This window comes from Hibiscus syriacus, unplaced genomic scaffold (assembly GCF_006381635.1).
Source record: "Hibiscus syriacus cultivar Baekdansim isolate YM2019G1 unplaced genomic scaffold, ASM638163v2 tig00112852_pilon, whole genome shotgun sequence".
Taxonomy (NCBI): domain Eukaryota; kingdom Viridiplantae; phylum Streptophyta; class Magnoliopsida; order Malvales; family Malvaceae; genus Hibiscus; species Hibiscus syriacus.
In genome coordinates, this window is record NW_024063410.1 from 498764 (window position 1) to 512219 (window position 13456).

Here is a 13456-nt window from a genome sequence, read left to right on the forward strand (position 1 = left end):
TCATTAGAAAACGGTCAGTCCAACTATTTACTCGAAAAATATAATCAAAAATAAGTAATAAGGATCGAAATATTACCTTAAAATTTAAACTTACCCTTTTCGTTAAAAAGACAACTGGAAATTACCTTAGCCTGACTCACTTACCTGTGTCCCCAGCGGAGTCGCCAAGCTGTCGTAACCGTCTTTCGGTTGGGCCCCGGAATTGGGCTTCGACTTAGAAAAAATTGATTGGAGTCGCCACCGATTATTTATCTAAAAATAAATAGGTTAATCGGATACCTTATATCTTACCTGATCTGCATCTTACCAAAGATATGTCGGATTTGGGAGTCGGTTACAGCTAAGGAAGGATTAGCACCCTTAAACTGCCCTTTCGGTACTATGTAATTTCCAGTTGTCTTTAATTAAGAAAGTTGTAGATTTAAATTAAAATGTAAAATGACGATCCAAATTACTTACCTTAGATTGCTTAAATTGTACCCTTAAAAGATCGAGACATATATTAGATAAGGAATGCAAATAAAACACCTAAGGTAAAATGGAAAACTAATAAGATGAGGAAAATATAGAATATAAAAATGATGGTAATAATAATAAAGATATATATAAAAAAACATATATAATAGTAATAATGAAAAAAACTAAAATAAATAAATAACTATAATCAAATATGTGCAAATAAAATAAAAAAGGAATAAATAAATAAATAAAACATAATAAAGGTGAAATAAAATAACATACAAATTTAAAGTGATAAGAATTAAATAAAATGTCCATATGTATATAAAAATGTAAAATAATAGCGTATAAGGTAAAGTTAATAAAAAAACATATAATAAAATTAATTCCATATATATAATAACTGAATATGAGAAAAAAAATCTATATAATAGTAACGGAAAAACTAAATAATGAAGATAAATATAATAAGAAAAAGAGTAAAGAAATAATAAGATAAAATACAAAATGTATACACATATAAATAAATAAAAAATACATAAAATAATAGCCTGTATTAGATAAAACAAATAACTAGGAGCATATAAATATATTTAATAATAATAATAATACTAAATAATCAAATATTAGGAAAAAATATTAATAATAGTAGAAAAAACAGAATAATAAAAACATAATATAATAATAATAAAAAAAAGGTAAAAACGGAAAGGAAATGTAAATATATACATATATACATAATATACCATAATAATAATAAAAAAATAAACGTAATATATTAAATAATAAGAAGCAAATGGATAAATGAAATTAAAAACTAAAACGTTACTTGATCTTAATCAGGGGTTAAATTGAAAAGAATGACAAATCCAGTGGCCAAATTAAAAGAAAAATCAGGGTTCAAATTCAATTCTGGGATCAAAATGGAAGTTTTGAAAGAAAGCGAACAAAAACGCGATTCACCCCCTTTTCATCAAAACGCACCGGTTTGAAGGAGATTGGGTCGGGTTCCAGGGTTGGTTTCACGGGTTGTATATATGTAAATAAACGTTTTTTTCAAAACATTTCTCTTCTTCTCTCGCCGAGCCCTTCCCCATTTCTCTCTTTTCCTCTGCCTGGTTCATGTGTTCTTGATGAACACATGAACGCCGCCGTAGTCCCCAGACTCCGGCCACCGTTGTTGGCGCCGACCGCCGTTCATCGGCGACAAAATATAAAAAAGTTTCGATTTTTTAAGAGCCCTTTGCCTCCTTTTTCCGAATATCCGAATACTTTCTTTTCAAAACAAGCCTCGGAGTGTAAATCTAAGATCGAAGGTTCAAAAGATCCACTCCTTTGTCATCGGCCAAAACGTTTTTCTTTGGTGATTTCAAGCACAAAACGCGAGTAACTACGCATGCGAGTAGCCAAGAACGAACAAAATAAGGTAAAAATGCTACCTTTATTTCCTTTCAAAACGTTGTACAAAGATTCGGCTTGCTTCTCTATGTTTGCTATAGATGCGTGGTTGTTTCCGTATTTTTTTGTGTATCCCCCCCCAAATACAATGGGGTTACATCTTATTTATAGTACAAGAAATAAACTGTCCTTAGAGATTGAATCCGAGTAAGACTCGGTTTGGTTGTTTGGAGTCCTACTAATGCACGTTGCTTTGCTTTTGTTTCACGTGCTTACGTTTGTTGGTGTTGAGGATTTCATGGCGCCGAGAAGATCGGCTGAGGGAAGCGTGGGTGGCGAGGACTCGTGAGGCAAGGATTGCGGCGCTAAGGAGGGAAACTGCTAGGGTTTCTGGAAACTTGGGTTTGGTCCACTGTTGGGCCCTGAGAAGAAAAAGAAAGAAAAAGAAATGTAAATATAATATAATTTATAATATAAATATATATATTGTATAATATAAGGACGAAATTAGTGTATTCATAATGAAAAATCAAAATATAGGTGGCCACATTTCTGGGTACAGGTTGCCCAAGTACCCGTAAGTCTGGTACTCGTAAATCTAAGTACCTGCATTTTCATATCATCGGTACTCTGTTCATATTTTTTTTATTTTTTCTTTAAATTATATTACTTTAAAAAAATTACATACATAAAAATATATAATTTAAATTTTAAAAGTCTATAATACATAATCCTCCCGTAAAATTTAAAAATTCAAATTACATAATTAAAATATAAAACTTATTAAAAATAAAATTAATGGAATACATTAAATATAAAATATTTTAAAGTTAAAATAAATAACTTAAGAAATAATTTAGATTGTTACAGTGAAATAATATATGTGATGATTATAAAATAATATATATTTAGAATTTTTGTAGTCTGTTGACAACGCACACGTTATGTAGGTTTAATTGTTTGAATTTGAATTCTCTAAGAAAAACAACATTTATTTTTACTACTGATATCACTTAACGTGTTCATATCAATCAAATTTAATTCACGTATTCTCGTTATGTTTTACATTAGATCTAAATTAATGTCCAAATTAATGATTAAACTAATTAAAAAAAACTTGATTGAAATAATATTAATGATTTAAATACTTGATTAGAATGACTATAATTTGCTGACCAATATAGAATCCAAATGTTAATTTAAAGACGTATAATGAATTAACTCAATTAATTTTTGGCGAGAAGTGCTTTCCATCGGTGGTGTGGGTTATTGCCACGTGTTACACCAACGCTTGGGTTGATTAGCTAATCATCAATTTTTTGACTAAAAACCCAAACTTTTTGACTAATCAAGCATCATTAATCTGTAAAATTTCTTTTAATGAAAATGATATCACCTTCTCTCTTTCACACCTTCAAAAAAATATTTTCTTTTTAAAAAAATTATCATTATTTAATATTTTAATAATAAAATAAATAATTTTATATATATATATTTTTTATGAAAACATATGATATTATTTAAAATCCATTTGTATAAAATTAAATTTCACTGATAGTGTATAAAATAACTATCTATATCAAATTCTTGAAAATATTTTTAAATAAAAACAAGCATGATAAATAAATTAAATTAATTTTCTTTTTGTATAAAATATTTTCTCCCATTTACCTTGATCAAACTATAACCCAGCGGCTTTAACAACCTTTTCCTTCATCATCTGTCTCATAGTTTCAACATCTTCCCACTTGTAATTTGTACGTGCATAAATGTTCGAAAGCAACACAAATAACATCCTAAAATGATCCAACAAGCAAATTCACAAGCAAGCAGAGGCTTTCATGGTGATGAAAGGAAGATGAACAGAACATGACTAAAATGGGAATCACTATCATGGTAAATCAAAACATCAAATTCATAATATTTAATTCTTTATATCTATTCCACCTAATAATATTATTTTCAAAGTTTAAATTTAAATCCGTTGATTAAAAATACAATAGATCTTACCATTTTAACTGATAATTTAATACAATGTATCTTACTATTCTATCCTATATGGTTACTTCTAAATGAAGAACTTAACTCTGTGGATGTTTTTTCACTGTTTCTTACTGGTAGTTTACATGAACAATTAAGTTGGTGGTTGCATTTTTTTAAGAATTTTGGTTATTTTGCTGATATAAAGTTCATGATACATAGCTTTCGGAGGATCTTTTAATGCATTTCTTCATCTTTCAGTGTGTGATCTGGTGTTCTTAGCTGAATTGATGAGGGAAGCAACGGATATATACGGATGCTTTAGTTCCCGAGTCCGACATCTCCTCCATCTTCACGTCCCCACCGGTATGCACCGGTACGTGTTGCGGTTGCGTCAATGCTTCAAGAACGACCAACAAGCATTGGCGGAGGAAGGGCGGATTTTAATCGAGTATATCACGACGAACGCGATCGCGATACGTAAATCCTCGAGAAATACGATAAAATATGCATCCATTATACTGTTTTATTCTCAATCTTTGTATTAGAAGAAGTTATAATTGGCTTCCAATCGGCTTTAGGTACATGGCTCGTTCAGTTTTCATGCGACCTCGATGCGACGAAACCAGTGATGACATTGATGCTTCCGCATTCAATAAAGCTTGAATACAACATACATTCATATATGTATATATATGTTCAGGGCTGAAACTCGAGCTGAATCTTTTTGAAAAGAAATACAGGCCTCGTTAAAACCCCCCACTTAACTCAATTGAGCCGAAACTCAATCAAGACAGCAGAAGGGGAAAAGAGTACCCAATTATTTTATTAAATAACATCAGTGCATAACAGGAACATCCATTAATCTGTACAATCTATTTACCAATCAGAAAATCTGCCTAAAGCAATTAACCAACATCCACGACCCCTTCCAACTCGTATAGGAACCAACTATGGACCCCTTCCATGGTTGCACTCGACCGATTCCTCCCTTAGCCAATCTATCCGTCTCTGTGTTGATATCTCTGGAAATGAGATGTATTATCACATAAATCTGCCTAACTGCTATGTCAATGATTACTTAACAGTTGAGTTTGATGGTTTAATTGAAATCAAATTGAAAGTGTAGTGTCTTAATTGATGAAATTATTTATCCAATGATCAAAATAGAATAGAATCAATAATCTAAAGACATTGAAGATAATTTACCCTTAAATTCAATATAGCCATTAGCCTACATCAAATTAATAGTCGACTCAAATAGCCTGATTAATTTAAAATTAAAAGATTAATTCTTCTTGTAAAATCGAGTTTTGTTCATTCTTCTCAAATTTCCTTCAAATAGAATGTGGTGATGATGTGATAATAGTTTTGGATTATGAGAAGTAGAGGATTGGGTGATGATGATTACCTTTGAGGGCCTGTGCTTCAGTGACGAAAATTGGGAGTAGAATGCTGAGGAATGTATATCTTTCATGCTGACAAAAAGGAGCATTCATTATTAGATGATTGCAGTTAATTATTATGCTTTAAACGTTTAAAAAGCAATTTGATGAACTACCTCCTCTTTCTCTGCTTATAAATTCACATAAATACTCAACTGCCCTTCCGTAGGTCTTGCACCAGAACCTGAAGATAGAAAACAAGTAAGAGATATAATCGCAGCTTGATGATAGAAAACACAATATATTGTTGTAAAAGTGGATGAATGATTCAAAGGATTGGAGGGCACCTACCCCATTCGCCCGAATGTGTGGGATGTGAGCAATCTTATGCCAATCGGCACCAATGTCCTTCCCACATCTTTCCTCCAACTGGTTAGGCCATGCATCTCGTCCGGAAGCAGTGTTAAATTGGGCAAATCTACTAGATCAAGCTCTTTCAGATTTGTTAGATGTTGAATCCACTCCGGAAGATGCCGACACTTTGGAATGTTTCTCAGACGGAGATACCGTAGGCTCGTATAATCACTAAAAAAGTTGTTTAATATTAAAAAATGCTAAACTATATATTTAGTCACCCAACTATCACTCTTGTTCTGTTTTAGTCAATCAACTATATTTTTTAAAAATAATCACTAACGTTACATTTTGGTCTCATTTACGTCACTCACCATTAAAAAATCAACAGTCACTTTGACATGTCATATAATTCCATTTAATCATTATAAAAAAGAAGAAGATAAATTACACAAATGATTCCGACTATAAGATATTACTTTTTTGAGTCCTTAGACTATTAAAATTTATAAAATGGTCCATCAACTATGGGGAGTTACTTTGTTGAGTCTCTCAATTATTAAAAGTTACAAAATGATCTTATTATGTTATACACTCGTCCTTTTTCATTCAAAAGTTAACAGTCATATGAGTTTGACGTTAATATGTTAACTATGATATGATTCGATTTTGTCTTATCTCAATTAGTAAGTTAACATATGGCTCAGACCGTCGTCAAACTTTTAACCGAAAAAAATAAATTTGGAACATAATAAATAATCGGTTGACCATTTTATAACTTTTAATAGTCAATGATTCAACAATATGACCAATTGATTGATCATATTTATCAGCAATTAGAGCATGTGTTATATTGTTCTATTTTTATAAATATTTTACATTTATGATTGAAAATATTGTAAATATTTTCAATAATTCAAGCAAGTGGCTGGATGATTAAAGCAAAGAAGGGTCTTCGGCCTGAGAAGAAGACATAAAAGTAGGCCCTTTGGTCTCAAAAGTAGAAAAGGAATTAATGAAAAATCAAAATATATGTGGCCACATTTATGGGTACAGGTTGCCAAAGTGTCGGCACTCTGTTCATATTTTTTTTTATTTTTTTCTTTAAATTATATTATTTTAAAAAATTACATAAAAATATATAATTGAAATTTTAAAAGTCTATAATACATATTCCTCCCATAAAATTTAAAAATTCAAATTACATAATTAAAATATAAAAATATAACAATGAGTAATTAGTGACAATTATAAATATTATGTGGAATAATACTATATATACGTTTAAGACAATTATAAATAAAATATAACAATGGGTGATTAGTGACAGTATGATAAATAAAAACTTTAATAGTTAAGGTAACGAAGTACAGAAAGATTACTTCAAAATCCTTAAACATCAATCATATAAGAAAACTTAAAGAATATTTAAAATAGACGAATGAAAAATCAACTCTTCTTTAATAGTATTCTCATCCAATAAAATATCATATATAATAATTATTTGAAATCATGAATTTATGTATTGGATTGGATGAATATCAGGGACGGAGTTCTCAAGAGGGCTCGGTCATTGTTAAAAATTTTATATTTGATATAATTTTGGTTTAATAATATTTTGGTTTATATAAAAATAAATATTTAAATTTAAAAAATATAAAAACTTATTAAATATTTAATCATGTAATAGTTGAACTAAAGAATGATAAGTACGAGTTCTCAAATTTTTAGTCTAATTACAATTTAGGTAATTGCAAGTTTAAATATTAGACAAATTATAAGTTATCTCGTGAATTTTGAGTTTTTTATTATAAATTTAAGGTAAATATAAGGTAATATATGTATAAAGTCTTTTAATTATTTAACAATGAACGCTTATATCCCTACATACACAGTGCTTAAACTCGAGACCTCAAGAATAACAACAAACTCTTTAATCACTAAGATCACTTGTTTATGTTGAATTTTAAATTTAAATATCTAATAAGTCATTATATTTTTTTTAATAGTATTACATTTCTATCACTATTAATATTTAATTTTAAATGGAAACGAAATAGTCATTTCACCAACCAAACCAATATCTCTGGCTGGTTTCGTACAATAATAAAAACAAAGGTCAAGAAGACGACATAATAAGCTTTAAAAGAAACTCAATCAAGACTGCGGAAGGGGAAAAGAGTACCCAATTATTTTAATAAATAACATCAGTACATAACAGGAACATCCATTAACCTGTACAATCTATTCACCAATCAGAAAACCTGCCTAAAGCAATTAACCAGCATCCACGACCCCTTCCAACTCGTATAAGAACCAACTATGGACCCCTTCCATGGTTGCACTCAACCGATTCCTCCCTTAGCCAATCTATTCGTCTCTGTGTTGATATCTCTGGAAATGAGATGTATTATCACATAAATCTGCCTAATTGCTATGTCAATGATTACTTAACAGTTGAGTTTGATAGTTTAATTGAAATCAAATTGAAAGTGTAGTGTCTTAATTGATGAAATTATTTATCCAATGATCAAAATAGAATCGAATCAATAATCAAAAGAACTTAAAGATAATTTACCCTTAAATTCAATAAAGCCATTAGCCTACATCAAATTAATAGTCGACTCAAATAGTATGATTAATTCAAAATTAATGGGTTTTTTTTGTCGGTGTTAATGGTTGAATAGAATAACTTTGATATTAAAAACTCCGGTTACTATTATGAGTAGTTTTGTTGAATTAAAGCCTTGGAGTCCCTCACAAAGTTTGGGACTGATTTTCAAGTTTTAAAATTAAGGGGGTCTTTTTAAAATTTATTCTTTGATGCAATAAGATGTTACGAACCTCCAAGAAAGAAGGTAATTGCATGACGAGAACATCTTCTCAAATTTCCTGCAAATAGAATGTGGTGATGATGTGATACATAGTTTTGGATTATGAAAAGTAGAGGATTGGGTGATAATGATTACCTTTGAGGGCCTGTGCTTCAGTGACGAAAATTGGGAGTAGAATGCTGAGGAATGTATATCTTTCATGCTGACAAAAAGGAGCATTCATTATTAGATGATTGCAGTTAATTATTATGCTTTAAACGTTTAAAAAGCAATTTGATGAACTACCTCCTCTTTCTCTGCTTATAAATTCACATAAATACTCAACTGCCCTCCAGTAGGTCTTGCACCAGAACCTGAAGATAGAAAACAAGTAAGAGATATAATCGCAGCTTGATGATAGAAAACACAATATATTGTTGTAAAAGTGGATGAATGATTCAAAGGATTGGAGGGCACCTACCAAACCCGCCCGAATGCGTGGGATGTGAGCAATCTTATGCCAATCGGCACCAATGTCCTTCCTACATCTTTCCTCCAACTGGGGCACATTTAGTATATCCAACTCTTCCAAACTGGTTAGGCCATGCATCTCGTCCGGAAGCGATGTTAAATTCGGCAAATCTACTAGACGAAGCTCTTTTAGATTTGTTAGATGTTGGAATCCAGGAAAGAGTGACCTCAATCCACTGCAATTCTTGATTCTAGTTTTTTCAACTGAACAAGATGCTGGAGGCAAAGGGGAAGAGACGCCAGCTGTGGAAGTTCAATAATCTCCAGATGCTCAAGAGAAGTCATCTTTTGCAGGAATTCGTTTAGCATGTCGTAGTCCAGTTCTTCATGAATATTCCCCACTTTGAAATATTTCAATTTGGAGAGAGGAGAGATGAGGTTGACGGTGTAGTGTCGCTCATTTGAATGGTATGCTTTAATGGCCTTGAACTGGTATTCACCAAGATTAGCTTATCTTCGACTGATGGATACAACGGCATTGAACTCAAAGGGCATTTTTCAATGCATAAATAGGAGAGACAAGGAAATGCCATGGTTGATGCTCTTCTATCCTTGTCGTCATCCTTATCATAGTCGATCGGGCTTTTCCTCCACCAACTCTGCATATCTGGGCAGTTGCTGAGCGTGAGAAATGTAAGCGATGGGAAGAATGATTCTGATTCATCTTGTCCTCCACTGGGCTCACTGCCGTCCATGGACTCCAGCTCAGATATATTAAAAATGATAAGCCGTTGAAGATGTGGCAATCGAGCAAAGGAAGGGAGATGTTTAAATTTACTGGGACCCATATTCCAATATCCACCAGATTTGTGAGCAAACCAAGCCAACTTGGGAACTTGGCATCGCCCCTCCATCCTATCACGCGGAGCTTCTTCAGATTAGGATGGGGCTGGAGGTCTTCAAGTGACTTCTCTTCATCTTCACTAGCACCGCTCCATTCTAAAACCAGTTCTCGTAGATGTTGCTCCCTATCAAATTAGCAGCTTTAAACTTCTCTCTTGCATTTTTCACGAATCCCAATTTTCTTATTCTTAGCTTTCCCCTCAGGTTGTTGAGCTGACTCAATTCACTTAGATCCGCAGCAGCAGCACCATGGGAACCGTCTTTATCCACAACAAACATGCTTAACGTCTGAAGCGAAGTCAGCTTCCCTACTCCACGTGGCATATGAGTTAAGGCACAAAAAGCACACGGAAGATGGGTAAGGTTCACCAAGTTTTCAATCTTCTTTGGCAATTCTTTAAGCTCAAAGCAGTAGTCGAGTTTCAGCACTTGCAAATTTTGTATCTTGCAAATACTCTTTGGGAGGACCTGAAGTTGGTCATTGAAAGAAAGATCAAGGTACCTCAAATGTTTCAGCTTATGAATGGAGCCTGGAACTGTATCAAGTCCTAAATAATTGCATTCTAAAACACGCAAGCATCTACAATTTGAAATTATTAAATCCCAATTTGCATGATTCATATATTCAAAGTTGCTTGAAAATTTTAACAAACTCCGCAATTTCTTTCCCTTGAGCAAATGCATCAATGAAAAATCAATCGATACGTGACGACATTTCTCATCAATCTCACTTGTACTTGAATCTAGAATGCAGCTCTCCTTCCCTGCTACCGATTCAGCAAGATCATGCATCAAATCATGCATTTTACATGTTACTCTCCAAAATTCATCTTCTTCTACCTCTTGAAAGAAACTTCTTTCAACCAGACATTTAAAATACTCGAACCCAATCTCTTCAAGAGATTCACTCGGATTTGATTGTTTTACAAACCCTTGTGCAATCCAGAATCGAACAACTGCTTGCACATCAAATCTATGATCTTTTGGGTACAGTCTGCAATAAGCAAAGCAATGCTTCAAATGAGATGGGAGATGATCATAACTCAACCTAAGTGTAGGCAAAATATTTTCGTCCGTTTGAGATATTCTAGCAAGTTCATTATCTTTGAAAGAAAGCCACTCAGTTTCAGTATCTTTAAATGATAAGGTACTAGCTATTGTCCTTATGACTAAAGGAACTCCATGACACCTTTCCAAAACCTGCTTTCCTATCTCCACAAAGGCTGAATTTGTCGAATCTGCAAATCTTTGTTCAAAAGCTATATTTTTGAACAAAAACCATGCATCATCATCAGACAAGCCGCTTAGAACATGTGGCCGACAATTACTAGTGACCTTAGCTACCTTCTCAGAGCGAGTAGTTGCGATTATCCTACTCCCTTTGGCTCCACCCATCAGTAACTTCTTTAAGCTAATCCATAGGTTCCAGTTCTCATTCCAAATGTCATCTAAGACAAGCAAATATTTTTTCCCGTCAATTTTGTACCGAAGTTGTTTTTGCAGTTGATCCATTTCGAGTTTTTTACTAGGTGCTTGATCAGTTACAGATTTAATGATGTTTTGTACAATTGTTTTCTCTTCAAAAACATCAGAAACACAGACCCACATCCTTAACTCGAAGTGGTTTTCAACCATTTCGTCGTTATAGACAAACTGCGCCAACGCAGTCTTGCCTAAGCCTCCGATCCCCACAATCGGAATGACATAAACATTCTCTTCACTTTGAAACTCCAACAAGAGTCTTAGAAGAGCTGTTTTGTCATTGTCCCTCCCTATGATTTCACCTTTCGACACAAAAGAGTGCGTCTGCCTCCTTTTGGCCATGAAAGAGGTTTCCACAGGATGGTCACGCTGAACCAAGTTCAACATGTTGGCCTGACTTTGAATGGAAGTAAATCTGGCCTTGATGGCCTTGATTTTTCGTCCCATTTTTCGACCATAAGTAAAGGGGTTCGATCTCGAGAAGCAAACGCGTACCTCTTTGGTGAACTTGTTCCCACTCATCAGATTCTTCCGCAAGGCTTCGGTACGGACATCATCCAGCAAGTCTTCCGCGTCATACATAGCATCTTTCAGCTTTGCAAGCCAATCTTTGACGAGTTCGCTGGTCACGGACTGCTTTTCCGCGTCGAGAAGCACGGCTTTGATTGCGGAGATGGTGCTTTTGAGGTCGTCGAGGTCGTCTTTGAAATTCCACCACAAGCCAAGTTGCTCCAGAACAGGGGAGCTCAGTTCAGAAATGAGCCATCCGGCGATGTCAAAGGCGATTCCTTCGGCCATTGCTGGTTGAAACACAAACGAAGGCTAAAGTGTTTGATTACTTGTAAGAGGAGATGAGATGAATTGAAAATGCAGGTGTTAATACAAGTGGTTTGTGTAGTATTTTATGATACAACTCCACTAAAAGAGAAAATCGCCTCAGTGACCAAAAAAAGTTATAATATACGATTTTAACCAACTTTTTTGGATTTGCCAAAATGACCAACAAAATCGCAACGCGAAATAAAAATCGCAACGCGATCCCCAGAATCGCAAATCAGTTTCCAAAATCGCAACGCGATTCTTGAAAATCGCAATGCGATAGTACAAATTCGCATTGCGATTTTCCAAAATCGCAACGCGAATATCAAAATCGCAACGCGAACACATAAATCGCAACGTGTATCCGTAAATCGCAACGTGTATCCGTAAATCGCAACGTGTATCCGTATATCGCAACGCGTATCCGTAAATCGCAACGTGTATCCGTATATCGCAACGCGTATCCGTAAATCGCAACGCGTATCCGTAAATCGCAACGATAATCCGTAAATCGCAACGAGAATCTGTAAATCGCAACGATAATCCGTAAATCGCAACGAGAATCTGTAAATCGCAACGATAATCCGTAAATCGCAACGAGAATCTGTAAATCACAACACTGAAATTTTGGGTATATAACACTGAAATCATAAACTAAATCCCTAAATCGCAACTCATTCCATCTCCATCTATCACTCTCTCCGGCGACATCCGTTCCTATATCCAACGACATCCTTCCCAATCCGGCAACAGGTTTTAGTTTCGCAGGTCGTCTGTTTAGTAAATTAATTTACAACCATGAAATCATCTAATGTTGATCATGTTTGGATAGATTTGTGTTTTGGAGGGTCATGGGATAATGTTCATGGTGTTTTACAATATATGCCTTTACCCATGAATCTTCAACTAAAATTGTCTTTACAAAAGTTAACTTATGAAACTCTAATGCTACGTGTTTCAAATAAATTGAATTTAGAGCCCCTAAGTGGATTTAGGCTATCTTATCAGAGAAATGGTAAAGTTTATTTGTTAACCGACAATGAAGATGTTGAACGATTCATTGCTTACATTAGTGTTTCACAAGATGATGTTACATTGTATGTTGTTGAACCTAGAAGTAGTATTGTTGGGTCAGTAGCGGGTAGTAATCAACTAAGTTTTCTCAAAACCCACAACCTTTCTCTAATCCAAATCCCAATCAACTTTCAGCACCAAATTCCGGTTTTCGTATTGACCAGTTAGACGATGATGAGCCAACAGAAAAAATTGTGAGTACTAGTCAGTATTCGAAATTTGGTCTTGGTCAATATCCGGACTTTGATATTGGTCAATACACGGATTTTGATGATGTTTCAGAAGAAGAAACAGACCCTGCGTGTAATGATTTTGATA

General features: G+C 33.7%; 1 protein-coding gene and 1 long non-coding RNA gene across 2 annotated transcripts; both read right to left on the reverse strand.

Moving 5' to 3' along the window:
* Positions 1-4740: 4740 nt before the first annotated feature.
* On the reverse strand, positions 4741-8602 carry LOC120183897. Its single transcript, XR_005521977.1, has 3 exons — positions 8546-8602; positions 8421-8468; positions 4741-4862 (listed from the first exon to the last, which is right to left on the reverse strand). It is a non-coding gene; the product is annotated as an uncharacterized LOC120183897 (long non-coding RNA).
* A 1257-nt stretch (positions 8603-9859) lies between these two features.
* Positions 9860-12043, reverse strand: LOC120183882 (putative disease resistance protein RGA3). Its single transcript, XM_039188476.1, has one exon. It carries the CDS (start codon positions 12041-12043, stop codon positions 9860-9862), a length of 2184 nt encoding a protein of 727 aa, XP_039044407.1.
* Between the last annotated feature and the right edge of the window lie 1413 nt (positions 12044-13456).